A 20,783-nucleotide genomic window follows, 5' to 3' on the forward strand; every position below is an offset into this window, starting at 1 on the left:
AGTATCATTTTTTAGCCATGTTCAATGTTATAGTCAGAGATCAGTTCAGTTTTTCAATACATTGATAGTAAAAGCAAAAGATTGACAAGCATTTTTCCAGATCTCTGAGATTGCCCTTGTTTATATTCTGAGAGTGTACAAAACCATCCCATCAATTTGTCCAGGCTATGCTTTGCTTTGGTCTAACTTGAAAAGAGAAAATAAAAAGACAAGTCCTTCAGCAACCCTGCCCAAATAACACATACATGTCACCTGTCATCCTTCTCTATAGCATCTCATTAAAATTCATAGACAAGTGTCGACTATTTTCCTGGTGTCATCTCTTACATCGTGGCTCTAGGAAAAAAGAATAAGTGGCCAATGTAAATGAGTACTTCATGTGGACAGCTAAATAGTCATTTGTGGAAGGACCGTAGAACCAGAATAAGTATCAAAATGAAACAAAAAATGGTGTGTTGTTCTCCATTCTGTTATAGGACTGTGAAATACAAATGTCGTGATACTGTTATATAAGAAAGCTTGGGCTGCTTCACACAAATTGTAAAACAACAGCTATAAAATGACAGGAAAAGATTTCAAATATGGCAGTATGCCAGACAAGTAGCATCAGTGGAAGAGAGACCCTGGTATTCAACTTTGTTAGACTGATCATGTCTCAAAATAAATATTGGGCTTTTTTAATTTAAAAAATATGGCTACCTGTATGATCACCCCATTGCAAAGTATAAATGTTCTGAAAGTTAAATTTAAGTAATGAGATAGCTGTCTTCAATCATAGAAGTTAAAATCATTCGGCACTTTAAGTATCCATTACTATATGTTTGTGGATGCTTCCTTCACCAGTGTAAAGCAGAACCATTCTATAGTTTAATAAACATTTGTGTATTTTTTTTTAGGTTTTTGTAAGGCAAACGGGGTTAAGTAGCTTTCCCAAGGCCACACAGCTAGATAATTATAAAGTGTCTGAGACTGGATTTGAACTCAGGTACTCCTGACTCCAGGGCTGGTGCTTTATCCACTGTGCCATCTAGCTGCCATGAAATAAAAAATTAATGGGAAAAACACATTTTAAAGTAATTATCACCTACATAATAGCTTCTATTTTGTAATCATTTGGTTAAATGGATGACAATGGATCTAGACAAAAATATTCAATGTTTATCACAACACAGGGCTCATCACCTCCAAAAAAAAAAAAACCACAATCTCCCACAATCTTTCTTCTCTAGATGAAGCTGTGAAATAGCTAAGTTCAAGGGTACACTCCATTGGTGATATTTGCATGAAGTCAATCAACAATATATTGAAAAGGAAGCACCACATAAATGACTGAAGCATGCAGATTTGTTTCAAGAAATGAAGATATATAGGAGCAATTTGAAATCAAAATCTGTCATTAAAAATCATAGAAAGGCTTTCCTTTTATTAATCAATTCAGGATTATGCAATGACATGAAAGAAATTATATGACCTGTCACTCTAGACTTCAAAAATTTAACATCTACCAGGTTCCTAGGAAGAAGTATTATGCCCCAGAAATGCATACTTTATAAACTAATGGATGACAAAAAAAGAAATATCTCTCTTTATCCATTTGTGTCTATAGTAATAGTTGAGGCACATTGCTACCCACATTCTTCTACTATTAGGATCTATATTGTAACTACATATCATGCTTAGATACTGGAGATTGGCTCAGGAGGGTTGACTTAAATCAGAAATTAAGCCCATGAAGATATTATTGGTACATTTGCTCTTTCTTTTGACATAAGGTCCCTTATTAGTTCATGACCAACCATACAATTGAATGAACCTTAGAATCTAGAAAACCGATAGATAATTTTTACAAAGTTGAACTAAGACCACAAAAGTAAATTCTATTCTCTATGAGAAATTCTCTATGAGAAATTCAATAAATTCAACTATGAAATGAGTCAAACTCTCTCTCTCTTCCTCTTTTTCTTCTGCTTCCTTACTTGCTCAATCAGATGTACAGCTCAAGGGTCCCAGAATATAAATTTTGGAATAAAAAAAGCAGATAAACCTTTGCTTTCCACCATTCATAGCCCTAGAAACCCATGAAAAGCAAGCAACTGTGAAACAAAATTGACATGTTAGAGTTGGTATCTTCCTATTTAAAGAGGGAAAGAGGTCATATCTGTTGCTCCCCTCACATAAACACACACTCAAACTAATCTGTTTCTAATTGATACCCAATTCAAGTGGTAGACCCTAAATCTTCAGCATATCCTAATTCCAGTTTTCCTGAGGTTTCAGTCAGCTCCAAAGAATATGTTTCAATAAATATCATTTTGAAAATAAAAGTTTTATACATGATGCCTCTTTTTATGCCCTCACCTCAGGGTTAATTTGCCACAAAATCACTCAGTTAGAAAAACACTTGCCACTAAATGTAAGAAATAATACGGACAGGCCAGAATGGTCATAGTCTCTTTCCATTTTAAGAAAAATCCTGTGGACCAAGAAAATAGCACTAAATCAAGGGTGAAAAGAACATCTGGGACCAAATGATAGAGTTTAAAAATTCTTGACATGTATCATCATAATTGAGCAAGAGACAGCTTGGGACAGTGACTAAAGTGGAGAAAGGGAATAACTCCACAGGAATAAATCATTTAAGTCATGGGTCATCAGTTTTCACTCATTGTCAATGCAGTTACAATAACATAACTTCTTTTACTATTCAAAACAGAGAGTCCCACTGAAATCTGTTCATGTCAAGAATTACTGAAACACATTTGTCAATGATGAAAAAAAAACCTTATCTGAGACTATTTAATCATTTCCTTAGACTGGAAATAAAATATGTCCTAGCTTTTGTTAATATTCAATATCAAATATTTTGCCCCTTCCTCCTTTTATAGAACTGTCAGCACCACACCACTGGTGACTTCTGTGAGAGATGTGCTGTTGGATACTACGGAACTGTCAAGGGACTGCCAAATGACTGTCGGCGATGCGCCTGCCCACTTATCACTTCTAGTAACAAGTAAGTGTGACAAAGAAAACTCCTGTTCCAAATTAGTGAAACCCTCTTCTTTGTTGCTCTTGGACTATGCTGAGAACTCAAATGTTTAAGGTCAAATAAGCAAACCTAAGGTTGGATATAATAAGACATTGATACGATGAATCATTTAAAAGTAAAAGTCATATAGCCTCACTAAATATTATAAAGTTCATTTTTTCCTTGTATAATCTAGTTGTGGGTCAGTAATTGCTCCCTTTTTAATTAACACTTGATAGAGCAATAGCAGTGGATGACACATTAATAGGAAGGATGTGGGCAAGAAACATAATTTACCCATGAGCTAGAATCTTTCCATTAACACATGAAGTAATCTCCTAAAAATCCATCTTACATGAGGGTAACTCTTTCTATTGCTATTGTCTTTATACAGTGCCTATTTGTCAATGGCTGATGTACAGAATAACTGCATACTAGTAATATTCCAAATCAGGATAATCATTCAAAGGATCATTAAACTGATATTCGATGGGCAAAGCTTATCACCAAGGAAGTTTGTCCTCTGCTCTCATAAGCAAGGAAGCTTGTGCAGTTTTATTTATTGTTTCGTATGATCATTTAGTGTTTATTTATAGAGTAGAATCAATTCTCACATATTTTTACTCATCTTTCCACTGAGAGTTTCTCTTATAATTGATGAGATAAATAGTATTTAAATCTCCAGAGCCTTGGACTAGAATTTAAAACCCACACATATTACCCAACTGTGTAACCAAAGGCACATCATTTAACATCTCTCAATCTCAGTATCCTTGCCAATAAAATGGGGATGGTGATATGACACCTACTCCACACAAGATTCCAATGCAATAAAATATGTAAAAGGCTTTGCAGCCTTAAAGGTACTGTATGAATTTCAGCCATTATTACTAGATAGACTATGTGGTATAGTGGAAAGAAAACTGGTCCTGGCATCAAAACAAATTAGATTCAAGTCCTGATTCTGACATCTGCTAACTGCATGACCCTGAAAAAGTCACTTCATCTCTTAATTCTCTAGGCAAATTCCCAAGACTATAAATTACAGAGAAGGTATTGCTCTGAATAAGTAAATGGAGTTTCCTCACTAAGGCATTCTTTATACTAATACCTTAGTCCCCCCAAAGCATAAAACTACATATCTAGTATCTATCCTCAATCCTATCATTATTGTTATTAAAAGATAGACTTACTGAAACTGGTGATATTTCTACCAAGAATTCATATGGATCCATTACAGGATGAAGGCTGTACTGCCATGAAGTAGCCCCACATCCATAATAGACAGGTAGTAGTTCCTTGACTTCTTGGGATGCTACTGCTTCTTCATTCTAAGATTCAACACTTTGATGGTACTCTCACTATTAAAGTAGTAAAAAGAGCACTGTATTTAAATCTCAGTTCCATTTCTCACTCCAACCTCTGCCACTTACTGGCTCTGAGACCTTGGGCAAGTCACCTGATCTCTCTGGGCCTCAGTTTGCTCATTTGTAAAGTTAGAGAGTTGGACTAGATAGTCTCTAAAGTTCAAATTCTAAAGCTAGAATAGCATGACCTAGTAAAACATTTTAATGCTGTATATAATGCACCCAGAGATTGGATGCAACCTGCCAAAAGGATTTCAGTCTCCTCCTTGATATCCCTGGATCCTTAGAAACAATTTAGCATGGAGGTTGATTCATCTAGCATCATCATATGGACCATTGTCTCTCTGATTTGTTCAACCTGGTACTGTGAATAATTCTTCTACAAATTGATTAGTTCAGTAAAGTCAATTCTATTTGGGAGCTGTTTCTGGCTAAGGCTACATTTCAGAAATGGAGGCAATATCTTGATTGGGGGTAATACCTCAATTAACATTAGATCCCCTGGGGACTATTTTTTTTTCTGTAAGGTTCAATGTCACCATTACCTACATTACTAGTCATTAAAATGGGTAGTGTGGCTGCACTATCATGAAAGTCTAAATTTATTCTCCTTATGGGTAAGCCATGACATGTGTCCATCTTCTATAACATAAATCTTAGTCATTAAAATTTAACCAGAATTATTGGAATTTATCTTCTGGCAACAGGCATGAGATGCTCATATTCAGGATTTGTTCTCTGCCCTCTAAACAAACAGACATCCATACCTGTTAGAGGGTCAGTGTCAGATGGAGTCCTGAACTGTTCAGTTATTTTTCCATCATGTCAAACTTATTATGACCCTATTTGGGGTTTTCCTGGCAGAGATACTGATGTGGTTTGCCACTTTCTTTCCCATCTCATTTTACAGATGAGAAAACTGAGGTAAGCAAGATTAACTTGCCCAGGATCACACAGTTAGAAAGTGTCTGAGACCGGATGTGAACTCATGAATCTTTCTGATTTCAGGTCGAACAGTTTATCCATTGTGACACCTATCTGCCTTAAACTGTTACTAACCAAAATAAAATAAAATAAAAAATGAAACCCTAAGCTGTGCAAGGCTAACAAAGTCAGGTAGAAGGCACAATATAAATGAAAGACTAAGAACAAAGTATCATTAATTCACTGGGGATAAATGGAGAAATCCAACAATAAAATCTCAGATGTCTGATACAAATAGCTAATAATTCAGAAGTCTACAAGGATGTTAATTCCTCTTTTAAAGTATCATTGAAATTCCTACTAGAGTAAGACTCATGATTGAAATATAACTTTGGAAGAATATATCTAATCTTTAAAAAACATTTATTTATTTATTTATTTATTTATTTTCATATTACTGCAATAACTTTGTTGTAAAAGTTAACATAATCCCCCTCTTCCCACAAAGATATAGAAACCTCAAGAAAAAGTGAGAAAGAAAAATATATATATATATACTTCAGTATATGTTCAGAATATAACTAATTTAAATAGAACACAATATTTTTTTAAAGACAGTAATAGTATTGTATTATTAATTAAGAAAATATTTGCATAAAAGGAAATGCTGACAGTGGGATTCTTGTTCAGGTATTAGGCTGGACTAGGTAACCCCTGAAAATCTTTTGCAGATATGGGACTTGTTGGGCAGTGTTCTACTGCTGCCACAATTGGGTCAATGCAAGACATTTCAGTGTCACATGTGTCAGTGTCTCATGTACAAGAACCCCATGGGACAGGTGATAACTTTGCAGCAACATCTACCAACTCCTCATGAAACTAAGGTGGCAAAAATGCTATGTTATATTTCATAACACACCTGCTCCAGTCCTTAGGGTATTACACCATCTTGATGGCCAAGACGACCACATCTTGCCTTATGGGACCTCTTACCACAGGTAAAATCCCCTACCTATTTTTATAGGAAATTGTCTCTCTGTGTGGCTTTCCCCTCTAGTAGTGACACCCATTTTATTTTTCACTACTGGACTGGACTGTTCACAACCTCTCCAGCAAATATTGATCTTTCTATTGCATATGCTATTTTTCTAAAGAAAACAACACATGAGCCAGAAAAGTATCTCTGAATGCCGTACTTCCTACCATTTGGAGGATGGTGCCATTCTATTCATGTAATACCTCAAAGAATTTGTGTATTCTTGGGGCATCCAGAAGGTCATATTGATTAGGTGCCTAAAACAACTGCAGGCAGGACTTGAAATTCAAAACTCTACAAGCTTTTTAGGGGTAAATTGATTAGATGTTTGTCCAAATATAGCCCACACACTATTTTATAAATATCCAAATGACCCTTGGCAGAAAAAAGTTCACCACCCCTGCACCCCAACATGTTCTTCAGTATGAGTTATCATAGCCACCTATAGTTTTTTCCTTCATTCTATGCATCACAGTTCTTATAAACATGGGCAAACCTTTAAATCTCAGAAGCTATCCATGCTGAATTGCAGCATAAGGCCAGGAATGTTTTAGAATTAAAAGCTCATTGACAAATATTGGTGAGAAAATTAGACCTTAGAAACTGGCAAACATATAAAATAGAGCTAGATTTATATTTTCATGATTGCTTAGACTTAAGAAAGTGATGAAGAAAATGATAATAATGGAAATTAATCTTAAAAGTATATCATGGATTTTTTCAAAAAAATTATTAAGCATTTATGTAAATATTCCTATATTCTATAGACAAATTAATTTATAAATTGGGAATTGACTAGAAATTAATTCATAGGAAACCATTAAGTATATTTTGAGTCCTGATTTTTTTCCTTAGGCTAGTAAAAAGTCTATTCTAAACTTTGTGGCAAATAAAATCACTTTTTCATAGCCTAAATTTTGTGGATTAATCTAAGATTTTTGAAGATTATAATTTTAAATCCTGATGTTTTTTTAGTTTTTGCAAGGCAATGGGGTTAAGTGAATTGCCCAAGGCCCCACAGATAGGTAATTATTAAGTGTCTGAGGCCACATTTGAACTCAAGTACTCCCAACTCCAGGGCCAGTGCTCTATCCACTGTGCCACCTACCTGCCCCTTGATTTTTTTTCCCCTTAAGCTAGTAAGATAATTTTGGGGATTAATCTAAGATTTTGAAGATTGTATTTTGAGTCCTGATTTTTTTTCCCTTAGGCCAGTAAGAGGTCTGTTCTAAACTTTGAAACCATTAAGTACAGAAAAAACAGATCTGCCTTTCTTTCCATGATCTTCACATCAGCAATCCTGCCTAAAACTTGAAGAAAGCATGGTAGATTTTTGACCAATCATTTAGATAATCAGACCTGTGACCAATAGCTGGTATTACCCTCCTTATATTAAACCTAGATGACTTTGGGGGCAGCTAGGTGACACAGCAGATAGAGCACCAGTTCTGGAGACAGGAGGACACAAGTACAAATTTGACCTCAGACACTTAACTGTGTGACCTTGGGAAAATCACTTAACCCATTGCTTTGCACACCCCCCCAAAAAAAACCTTAAACTACTCTCTGTTATAACAAAAGACATTGTTTACTAGAAGGATTTCCACTTAACCCTGAAATTTCATCATTGCTCATTATGATATATAGGCAAGAAGAATAATCAGTCAGCAGAAATTCATTATTATGTTTAGTACTAAGTGCTGCAGAATACAAAGAAAAGTAAAAATGATCTCTGTACTTTAGCAAAGTATATATTCTAATAGGGAGAGACAATTTGCAAATAATTTAGTGCACACAAGATACATACATAGTATATGCAATTTAATCTGAAAAGGAAAAGCATTAGCAATTGGGAGGTGGCACAATAGATACAGTGCCAGACCTGGAGTCAAGAAGACTCATCTTCCCTAGTGTTAGACAATTACTAGATGTGTGACCCTGGGCAAGTCACTTTATTCTTTTTGCTGCAGTTTCCTTATTTGTAAAATGATCTGAAGAAGGAAATGGCCAACTATTCTAGTATCTTTGCCAAGAAAACCTAAAATGGGATCTTGAAGGATTGTACATGACTGAAAATGAATGAACAAGAAGTACTAGGAAAAGTCTCTTCTAGCAGATGGCATGTGAGCCCAGTCCTAAGGAAGCTAAGAGATGGAGGTAAGAGGGCAGAATACTTCAGACATAGGAGAACATCTAGTACAAAACTATAAAGTTGGGAGATGGAATATCATTTTCAAAGAACTCTTAGTAGAACATTGTACTAGATCAGAGAGTGTATAGAAGGAAGAAAAAAATAAGAAGACTGGAAATATAGGAAAAGTCCAACTTGTTTAGAACTTTTAATATTAATTATACTGTCTAAGAATGTCTCAGCTTACAGAGATAAAGAGACTACTTCTGGTATGTAATGGCTTACATTGGTATGGGCAAAAAGAGAGGACAAGTGAGCCATGGAATGCTATCATGGTTTCAGAATTCGTGACAGCTTTCCATCAGTACCGTCACTGTAGATCTATAAAGACTTCTTGAGGGAAGGGAAGGGAAGATCCCATCTTTATAACTGATGTGGGATTGTCAAGGGGAAAGGAAAGCAGAATAGATCAAGTTACTCTCCTCATAAAAACAAGGTGGGGAGGGGGGAAATCTAGAAAGTGTTATAAAAGATCCAAACTTTGGCAAGGCCCATTGAACCAACAAATGTTCAAACCTCTGATACTCCTATAGTTTGTTTCTTGATCTTGCATAGACCTCAAATGCAGACTTGGTAACCAGTTTTCCAATGTTCATGGAAAATTTGAAATCTGTACTCTGTAAATACTCTGTAGTTTATTCATGCCTCCTTCCAAGTCAAACCCTGGCTCTTCCCATTCAAACAAAGAATTCCTCTTTTTCTATATACCAACTGTCTAATCATATCTCTCATGCCTGAGATTAGAATTTAACAATAAGTGTCTTTTTTCCTTTCTTAGTTTTTATTTTTTTTTAATTTGGGGTTGAAAAAGCATTTTCCACATCTACTTTCATAACCCTCATTTATAAGAAAAAGTAGAGCCAAAAGCTGCATGATGCATAATTACAGAAGAATTACAGAACTTTATAGATCAAATATTTAAGGAAAGGATACTCTTTTAAGTGCTTTGAGACAAATATTTTACTTAAAGGGTACAAAACCTAATTAGGCTTCCCTTTCAAAAGTTTACTATAAAAAAACAAGTTGTAAGGCCCCCTTTTCTTAAATTAATGATCACTCAGTCTTGAGCTTCAAACAGATAAGCTAAAAAGCTGGATGAAGTAAGTTGCTTTTGAGATTCTGGATCTATTTTTACACATTTGGAAAAAATGTGTTGAATAATGAGTTTGTGAGTAATAGATCAATTTGTTTACATTTTTAGGCAAAGGTGTAATTTTATTACTTATTTAAGCACTATTGATTTAATACATTATAAGTGAATTAAAGTAAGGCACTGACTACAATATACCAATGGGGAGTTCTGGTGCTTTTTCAGCAGTAAAAAGTTTAGCACAAATTGCATAAATAGAATGAAATTGAGAGCATTGCACCATTTTTGCTACCTGACTGTATGTGTTGTTTTCCTATATGCCAAAGATCACAACTGACTAACTTGTTGATTTCTTGGAATTCTGCATTTACAAGGTAAGCAGACAGAAAGGCCAAAAAAAATCTCTTTCCAGATATTCATCCATTAAAGCAAAAGTCAAAGAAACTGTAACTTCTTTATGCCAGATCCACTTTACATCTCATAATGTCCACATTTATTCTTCCATTGGGGAGGAGCTGAACTGGAAGCATGTTACCCAGAAAAGCTGTACCTCCTTCCTCATCTCTCCCTCTTGGCTTTCCAGGATTCCCTCAAATCTCAACTAAAATTCTACCCTCCACCAGAAGTTTGCCCTCTTAATAATAGTTGTTCCTTTTCTATGTAATTTTAGAGTATACTGTACACATCTGGTTTACACATAGCTGTTTTCATGGATTTTAATAAATTAAATGCTCACTGACTGAATGATAATTTATTTTCATCCAGTGGTATCAATTAGGATAGTTTAGTTTTCCAAGTGAAATAGCAACAAAAAACTTGGAACAAATCTGACTCAATTCATCAGTAATGGTATAAGCACAATTTTGAAAGCTGTGAAGTGGGTTGTATTTGAAAATTTCATCTTCCCAAATACAGATGGAGGAAACATGGCTAGTCAATAATATAGAGATCAGGATTTGTTGCTGGACTGCAAACTGAATATGGTCAACCATGCTCCATGCAGTCAAAAAGCCTTCATACAAATTTAAGTTGCTGCAGAACAAGCTTAGGATCCAAAATTCAATAAACAAGCATTTATGAAGGGCTGGTTATGTGCTAAGTACTGCGCTAGATATTGGAAGCACAAAAATAAAGAATTAAATGGTCCAGAATAGGGGAGACTATAATCCTTCTCCATTCTCCATTGGTCAAACCCCACCTGAAATGCTACATTCAAATCTGGGTGCTACATTTTGGAAGGTCAGTGATAAACTCAAATAACTGGTAAAGAGTAACAAGAATTTCTAAGGGCTTCCACTGGAAGTCAGGTAAGGATCAAGCACAAGAAATGGTCATATTTCACCTGGAGAAGAGTTAGTTGAAAAAAAGAAATGCGATAGAATAGAGGTTAATATAAATGGACATCACCGGAGGATTCTATTTGGTCTACTTGACTGCAGAGTGAAAAGTACTAGCAGCGATAGATTAAAGTTGAAGGAAAAACAATTTGGATAGTTATATACAGGAAAACTTCCCAGTAATGAGAGTTGTACAGACCTAGAATGGGTCATCCTGGGAAGTGGTCTGCCCCTTCTTACTAGGGGACTGCAGGAAGAAGCTTTGTGATCATTTATCAAATAGGCTGGAGAGCGGTATCTACTTAGTGGAGGGTTGGACTAGATAATCTCAAAAATACCTTCGAACTTTCAAATTATATAGCAATAAAAGAAATGAAAAAGATGAAAAGTCATCCTTAATAAATCATATTAGGGGCAGCTAGGTGGCGCAGTGGATAAAGCACCAGCCCTGGAGTCAGGAGTACCTGAGTTCAAATCTGGTCTCAGACACTTAATAATTACCTAGCTGTATGGCCTTGGGCAAGCCACTTAATCCCGTTTGTCTTGAAAAAACCTAAAAAAAACATAAGTCATATTAACATTTTTGTGGACTTTTTTGCCTTTCCTGATTACATGACAGAAGTGTAAAGAAAAAAAAGCTTAAAGGTTGGTGGCAAGTTAAAAAAAGTCAGCATTCTTTTATATAAAATGAGACTTTTATCCTACCAGGCCTATGTTAAAACTGCAGAGGAAGCAGGGATTGGTTCTTCAAAAAAAATTTAAGCCTTTTCTCTTCCTTAACTAAAGCATATTTAACAAAATGTGTTTCTCTACCAAATAATTTTTTTTTAATTCAGTGAGTGTTTTTTTTGGTGAATGGGTGAGAATAGGTTACTGCTTTAGGAAACTTTATCCATTCGTAGCCATCACGTTCACATCACAGACTCCAAAAATAATATATTCTTTAGTTAGAGAAAAGTTTTTAAGTGGTAGCATTGAGCTGTGCATCTAACAACACCAAGGTGGAAAACCATCTGTTACTTTCTACAAGGGTCATACTTATTAGTGTGTATTTCTGGGATAAACTCAAAAGAACTCCCACTGATGAGACTTACCTTGAATATGAGAAACACTTTACTTGATGAAGCTGATGTGACAAGATCCACTTACAAACCTTCTTTCTCTTTCTCTCACCTGGCACCTCTTCAGTTTTAGCCCTTCTTGCATCTCAGAAGGCCTGGATGACTATCGATGTACAGCTTGCCCACGTGGATATGAAGGCCAGTACTGTGAAAGGTAATAACAGATATGAGAAACACCAGAGGGATTAGGATATAGAGCTGATGTTATAAAGGATTAAAAATAGAAACATGAGACCCTGTCACATTCATCAATGACTAATAGTCATTGATCAATCAGTTATATGCTATCAAATATATTAATATTCAATATTATGGGAAAATGCAAATTATATTCATGCATTCAGCAAGTATTTATTAAGCACCTGTGATATTTACAGAACAATCAGAAAGTTTAATGTTTAATCAGTGGTTTAAATAATATGGTATCGAATACATCCATATTTATCTGTATAGGAAAATATAAATCATATTAATGCTCTTGGTAAACATTTATTAAACACAAAATACAGAGAAATGTGATAATGTGCTGAAAAGAAGACAGTTTAAATAGGAGAATATAATATCCCTTTCTTCACAGAGCTTGCAAATTAGCAAATATTTGTATCTTTTAAAACGATTCACAAATGGGGCAGCTAGGTGGTACAGTGGATAGAGCATAGGCCCTGGAGTCAGGAGGACCTGAGTTCAAATTTGATCTCAAACACAATAAATTACCTAATATGTCATTTAACCCCAATTCCTTGCAAAAAAAAAAAGATTCACACACATTGCTTAATTCCTAATCTTTAGAAGGGTTAAAGATCATTTTACAACTCTGGAAATTGAGAGACAAGAAAATCTAATCATTTCTAAGGATCACAAAATCATAGATTTAATTCTAGAAGAGATCTCAGAGCCTTTACTTCTATACCATCTTCCTCATTTTATAGGTGAACACTCTTGAGTCCCATGGAGGTTTAATGATTTTTCCAAAGTCACACAAATAGCAGGTATCAGAAACAGAATTTGAACCCAGTTCCTCTGTTTCCAGAACCAATGCCCTTTGAAGTACATAACATTGTATCCCCTTGGACTTAAAAGGAAGTCATTGCTAAAGATAATAAAATAATGCTGAATTTCAGAGTTTTACAATGTAAAATACTCTACCTTTTGTCTAGATCTCATTGGTCAATATTTTGACAGGTACAGTTTCTCACTTAAAATTTTTTTAGTTGTTACAGAAGGCAGAAGATCTAATTGTTTTGGGTTTTCTCTAATAGAATCTTTTTGAGATCACCTTCCTCTCCATTATCCTACTTGCCTTTGTTGGTGGGATTTTACAGGCATAAATAAAAAAGAGTTTCTAATTTTTTTTAACCAAATTTGTTATTTCACTGGTAGAAGAAATTTTCAGTGAGGAAATTCTTTCTACCAATGCAAATCAGCAACTATTCAACTTAAAATCTTAGAAAGTTGTCTGACCCACTGAGAGGTTAAGTGGTTTAGCAAGAGTTTCTCATCAATTTTCTGTGAAAGTTTGACTTGAACTTGTCTTTATGACTCTCATGGCAAATAACAATCCTTCATCCCACTGCCTCTCAGCTATCCTAGAGAGTGATGAGTTCAATGGCCATTGCAAAACTCAAAACAAACATTTATTGCATCATAATCTGTCACTAATACTTTCTGCATACATTAATTTCTGTGAAGACACTGAACTGGATAACCAAATTTAATATCACCTTATTTTAGAATCTCTTTGGATTAATTAATTATAGTCAGATTTACAATTAAAATAAATAATCTTTAATATTTTGTCTTTAAGGGTACTAAATGTTTATATTGCAAAAACAAGTAATACACACACACAAATATTGGCAATAATCTTTATTTGCCATGTTTGCACTATAGATCTAATAACATAGTCAAATCTATTTCTATGTTAACAGAAGTTAGTTCTGAGATGAGTAATTCAAAATAGTAAATACTATTAAAAATTCTCTCATATTTGTGTTTGCAATGCATTGCATAATGCATGCCTGAATCCAATTTCTTTCTTGATGATATTTTTCATACACCAATATTAATATTAAGATTATATCCTTAGCATATCCTTAGCAGTCAGTCAGTGGAAGACAATGGACCTGGGTTAGATCAGCCATATTGGAAAAATTCAGCCTGGATTTCAAAATTGTCTGTGGATAAGCCACATATCAAGAGCTTTCCAGATGCCCTTTTCCGTTTTACATATATTCTATAAATGGATGCGATTGTATGTTATATTATAATTCAAATGAAAATTATATATATTGCTTTATTTTTAAAAAAATTATGATATTCGTTATCCTTTACAAAGATGTGTAAAGTAATCCCCCCCCCAAAAAAACCCAAAACAATCTGTTCTTATTCAAAGTAAATTGTGTGGTCTAGGTAGAATATGTTCTTTGAGGACCCACAGCCTTCTTTCCTCAATTATTATTATATCTTTCATGAATTTCTTAGACCACTTCCTAAGCCTCAGAATCAATTAGATGTAAAGGTTCCTTACCAAAAATTTACCTAAATTTCATGGAAGATTTTCCTGAGAATTTCCCTTAGTAATGGAGAATTCCCATGAATTCTCTTGACTAAATCTATTTTTTTCTTATCTACCAAGTTTCTAAAGGTTTAAAGAGAGTACTTTTAATTATAAAAGCAAAGATATGATTTAAGTATATTAAGTTAGCATGTACAGAATGGGGAGACAGTATGATATAAGGAAAGAACACAAAATTTGACAACAAAAAACTGGGTACAAATTCTATCTCTGATGTCTGCTAACTTGTGCGATGGTAAGAAAGTCATTTAACATCCCCTAGACCTCAGTACCTCCACTGTAAAATGAGAAAGTTGGAATATCTGACTTTGAGATACCTTCCAGATCTCAACTGATGATCCTATGAAACTTTATTTTGGGGACTTCTACATCAATCCTGTCTATTACTTCTGTGTGTTAGCAACCATACATAGGAAGCAATAAAAAAAATCTTTTAAATGTACACAAATGTGACAAATAATCTGGACAATCTTGAAAAATGAGCTTGAGCAATCCCCCCCCCCCCCACTTCAACCTTTTCTCACTGTAACTTGCAAGGATGGATTACTTCCACAAAATAGTTGAACAAATTTTGATGATCTCAGATCATTAGAACTAAACTCCTAGAAATAGTTGGCTGGTGTGGGTCTCTTCTTTTCCCTCTACTGCCTCCTAATTCACCCTATCAATTTCTTAAAAACAAATACAGAGTCCCAGTTATCCCAGAAGTCACCAAATTGTCAAATGATAACCATAATACCTCAAAAATATTAAATGCTAAATGAATGTATTTCCCTCTAGGACAATGCAATTATATTTTATTTTAAAACTTTAAAAAAGTAGCATTTTTCTTTCTACAGATCTATACTGAAAAAAAAAAAAAAAAAACATGGAGAACTTTTATTTACACATCTATGGCAGAGTTAGGTACTGGAAAGAATGCTTAGAGTTGCTAGTAGAAGAGATCCAGTTTTGAAACCTACCAATTACAACTAGTATTGTGACCTTGGGAAAGTCATTTATCCTCCAAATACCTCCTTTCTCTACCTGCAAAATGATAGAATGGTGCTAAATCTATAATAATGACCCTATGGGAAAGGGACTTAACAAGTCTCAGAAAAATAAATAACAGTAAAATTATCTCAGAGTTGTTGCAAGAATAAAATGAACCAAAGCATGTAATACATATTATAAACAGTAATGTGCAATTAAAATGACAGTTATTATTGTGATGTAATGGTGGGAAAAAAGCATAGATTGAGAATAAGCATCTGGATTCTAGCCTCAGCTGTTTCTCTGCAGGATAACCTCTGGCATACTGTTCTAAGCCTCACATTTCACATTAGTAAAACCCAAGGATTAAATGGCCTCTAAGTTCCATTCCAGCTCTCTTTTCATGAATCTCTGAGTTTCTATAAATAGTAGAATATTGTCTTCATTCCTGTAAGTATTCTAGCCTACTTGTTTCTAATCAGACAAATGACAACTCAGTGTCATTAACTTCCTTCACTTTGTAACTGTTTCCATCCAGATGTTCCTTTGGCTACACTGGCAGCCCAAGCAGCCCAGGAGGCTCTTGCCAAGAATGTGAGTGTGACCCTTATGGCTCACTGCCTGTCCCCTGTGACCCAGTCACTGGACATTGCACTTGCCGACCTGGAGCCACCGGGCAGAAGTGTGATGGCTGCCAACCTGGGCATGCACGTGATGGCATGAACTGTGTTTGTACGTATACTAACTTTACCAGTAACTCTTGGGGATTTCTTTGCTCAATTCCTGGCTCATTTCAAGTGAAGTAAATTGGTCTTTTCTATACTTGTTAGTACTGTAGTTCATTCTTTCTGACACCATACATCCAACCTTTGCTATTCACCTGCTGTTCTGGCCTCCATCCCATGGAGCCCAGAACTGCTGAGAAAATTCTCAGCATGCTGTAATAAATTCATTGAACATCTCCAACAAAGCTCCTGAGGGCTTATTTTATTTTTCTCTGTCCCAGGGCTTACAGTTTTGCCAAAGGTAGGTACTAGCTCTGTGACAGATTAAAGATCTGGGTATATTAAATTTTTCAGAGTTCTTCTGAATTTATAATCAGTGGCCCAGTTACTTTATATCTTGAGTTACACACAGTGCCTTCCCCCTGCAGTCCATAAAGACATCTGCAGACATACTGCTTCAAAACATCCTCCTGAAATATGTAAGCTGGAAATACTGAAAGTGAATTTAGCAAGAGCATCTTTATCTAAGCAAATACAATAGGGGAATGAGTTTGGTTAATATTGTTTTTTTTAACTTACTCATTGATACCAGAAAATCTTCAGTGTGCTAAAAAGAACATCAAAATCAAGTTATAAACTTAATTTGTAGACCTTTAATGAAATCCAAAATTGAACTAGGCCTTTCCTTTATTAAAATCTTATAAAGAAATTCATTTAATTATAAAATTCTTTCCTCCAAGAGAATTGATTATTCATATTAGTATCCTTAATTAGAGACATAGAGATAGGCAAAAGAGAGATGGAGAGAGTGAGTACAAAAAATAAGGAGAGGGAGAGAGAATGAGAGTAAGAAAGAGAGGAATAGAATGTTGAAGAGAGAGAGTTAAGAGCCTAGCAAGAGTGGAAGCAAAAATCTATATAAAATTACTCTTTGTTGTCTCATTGTGACATAGAACATAATCCTGTGTTCTTGAAGGCTATATCTGTGGAACTTAAATTCAGGCAGCATCTACCAATCTGGAAAGACGTTAAGTGAAAGATTCAGTGAAAGTTCTGGAATAACTCTCTAAGCTAAGACTAGTTAACCAGAGAAACTCAACATTTGAAGACTGGTCACCAAGTGACAAAAACCTTTGTGACCCAGTGACCCAGATAGCAGAAAAAAATATAAAATAGTCTTTGGTCCTCTATGGTTCCCTTCCACTCTCCACAAATATTAAACTACATATTCTTAATGTCCATTCTTTGTCAAAAAATCGATAATTTATATTACTGGAGCATAGAGTCTGACGACACATAGAAGGCATGTATTAAATGCTAATTGACTGCTGAGAAACTGGTCACAACAATATTGACATTCTTGCTGTCAAGGAAACTAGAAGAAAATGAAGTTTCATCCAAATAGGACAGGTTATAGGTTCCCATATGAGAACTGAATAAAGATATTAGAGTCATTTCAATTTTAACCCAAATATAAGAAGAAGAATCATTTTGTGAAATATTTGGATATCTTATGATGTGTGTTCATAATAAGCAAACAAACTATGTGGAAGATTATTTTGGTTCTTGGGCTAGTTTTTTTTTAAAAGATGGCAAAGTAAGGAAACGAACTTGACAGGGTCATCCAAGTCAGCACATCCTAAAACTCAATTATTTCAATGTAAGAGTAGATAGAGTAATAGAGCAAAAACTACATTGGTAATTTCCATTTCACCTCAAAAGATTCAAGAAGTCAAAAGACTGCCAAGTTGAAAAGGGATCAGACTAGTTCTGTTTAGCTTAGAAGGTCAGAACTAGAACCAATGGATAAAAGTTGCAAAGAAACAAATCTGTAATTAATAAAAGAAACTTGACAACCAGAGCTATCTAAATGTAGCATGGGGTATCTTGAGAAATAATAAATACTTCATTAGTGGCTTCCTTACAAAAGCCAAATGACCATTACTTAACTATAACATAAAGGAGATTCTTTTTTTTTTTTAGATGAGTTGGATTAGATAGTCTTTCCTCACTGAAATTCTGCATAAGGGAAGGAAAGGAAAGATAAACATTCAATCACAATTTTAAAGAAGTCTATTTCATAAGAAACATTTCTATTGAAGGAATGAGGAGGCTGAAACCCTTTTCTAGAAACATCTTCAGTCCACAAAAATGTAATCTCTTAAATCAATGATATGGCAGTTAAAGATCAATGTGATTTAAAATGTAAACTCATTTGCTCATGGAATAGAATAACTGAAGACTATATAGTAACCTCTTTTTATCATCAATAATAATGGAATAGTAATGATATTTAAGGACCTGACATCTTCAGAAAGATAATCCTAAACAGATATAAAAAGAAGAAATCTATCACAATTATGAAAACATTAAGTAATCAATTTTCAAGATACTTTAAAAGGAAAATTCAAATCCAATCCAAAGGAACCTAGAAACAGAATCTTGCAGTGAGAACAACATCCATCTGAAATCTTGAGCAAATCCATCTAATATATTAAGATTCTGTGTGTCAATAGTACCAGTAAATTTTTGCTCCTAGAAACTCTAAGATTGGTAAATGACAGATGGTTCTTTATGTGGTATGCCTTCTGGATGTGCCATGTTCAAAGTCATCTGTGAATGACATTATAGAGTTTGATCCTGAGTGTAAGGTGAACCCATATTCCAGATAGCCACAGGGGTTATGTGCCACCACAATATGACAGAACTTTGAAAGCATTGTGCTAATGCTCAGTCATCACAAAATAAACATTCTCAATTAATTGAAAATTCTTCAAATTAGGAGAATTTAGGGGCGGCTAGGTGGCATAGTGGATAAAGCACCTGCCCTGGAGTCAGGAGTACCTGGGTTCAAATCTGGTCTCAGACACTTAATGATTACCTAGCTGTGTGGCCTTGGGCAAGCCACTTAACCTCGTTTGCCTTACAAAAAAAAATTCTCCTAATCAAAAATAACATCACACTAATTGCAAGGAGATCTAGAACATTACAATGATTATTCAGTTGATTCTACAACAGAATGAAAGAGATTCATTTAACCATCCATAATGGGAAAACAAAGTGGATATCTTAACTCTGATCAAAGCAATAATGAACAACCATCATTTCAAAAAAATAATAATAAAGCATGTTACCTGTATGCTAACAGAGCACTGATGGACCCAAGTTTCAAAATTACACTAACATTTTTAGATATGACATTTCCTTGCTTTGACTCAGCTCATTTGTTATAATAAATATATCTCTTTTTCAATGAAAGGAAAGGAGGGAGAGGGGAGCTAACTACAGAATGACTAAGAAGGTGGGGAGGTCATGGAGACTTTTTAAAAAATTCAAAGGGGAAAAATTGAAGTTAAAAAAAAACCACAAGCAGGACAGTTTTGAAAGAAAATGATGAATTTATTATATACTTTTAAAAAAAGAAAAGAAAGATACACCCAAGAGATTTGTTTTCAAATAATTCCCCTTTTCTGTTCTATTTTATAAATGAAATTTTTGGGTTTTTGGTGGTCACCAAATTTAAAATAAAAATATAAAAATGTAATTTGAACAGTGAAAAACAAATGTACCATGGATTGGTTTTATAGATGGAGTGAGTACAGAACTGAGTAGAAAGAAGAGATTATTAGATTGAATTGTATTTGAGAAACTAGACAGTTAGTTGGTGTAGTAGAGTACCAGGTCAGGAGTCAGAAAGACTCCTCTTCCTGCATTCAAATCTGGCCTCAGACACTAAGCTATGTGAACCTGGGCAAATCAATTAACCTTGTTTGTCTTGGTTTCCTTATCTTAAAATGAGCTGGAAGAAGGAAATGGTAAAATCACTTCAGTATGTTTACCAAGAAACCCTAAATAGAGTTAAGAAAATCAGACATGATTGAAAATGATTAAACAACAAAGTGGTGATTTCAGATTTCAGATCCCAGAGTTTCCTGCCACAGAAAAACATCTTCTTTAATGCCATTCTTTTTTTCTGGCAATGCTATATTAAAACAAATAAAACGTACAAATAACACAAAGGGTAAAGCCAAGAAGTATGGCAAGCATAAGCAGTCTGATATGTCATTACTGATAATGTGTGTGAAATGGTATAAAAGACATTATCAAGTATATATAAACAGAAAGCAGAAAGACTGGCCATACATAAGAATGAAAAACAGCCCAACTATTTCACAGAGGACCTCCAGGGCATTGGGAAGATCCTCTATAAAGGAATAATTTAAGGATATGAACAATAACCTGAGAGGAGAAGACAGAGAGGGGTTGCAATCTGAACCAGGTAGATTTATCCACACTGATGATTTCATAAGTCCATCAAAGTAGAAAAAGATATAAGGATAGGAAGTAAGAAAGAGAAATCCAAATGCCCTAGAACATTTTTGTTCAAAAATTGCATATATCATTATAGCAATGTAGTCTA

At 34.6% G+C, this 20,783-nt stretch overlaps 1 protein-coding gene across 5 annotated transcripts in view; it reads left to right on the forward strand.

Moving 5' to 3' along the window:
- Nucleotides 1-20,783, forward strand: part of LAMA2 (laminin subunit alpha 2) — an 811,978-nt gene that overhangs the window by 606,205 nt on the left and 184,990 nt on the right. For 4 of the 5 annotated variants that reach the window (XM_074187557.1, XM_074187558.1, XM_074187560.1 and 1 more), the window contains 3 exons: nt 2,886-3,010; nt 12,159-12,245; nt 16,177-16,370. In XM_074187557.1, coding sequence (XP_074043658.1) covers nt 2,886-3,010; nt 12,159-12,245; nt 16,177-16,370 — 406 coding nt within the window. The remainder of the gene's footprint in view (nt 1-2,885; nt 3,011-12,158; nt 12,246-16,176; nt 16,371-20,783) is intronic. The other variant, XM_074187559.1, reaches the window with a different exon arrangement.

This window comes from Macrotis lagotis, chromosome 5 (genome assembly GCF_037893015.1).
Source record: "Macrotis lagotis isolate mMagLag1 chromosome 5, bilby.v1.9.chrom.fasta, whole genome shotgun sequence".
NCBI lineage: Eukaryota > Metazoa > Chordata > Mammalia > Peramelemorphia > Peramelidae > Macrotis > Macrotis lagotis.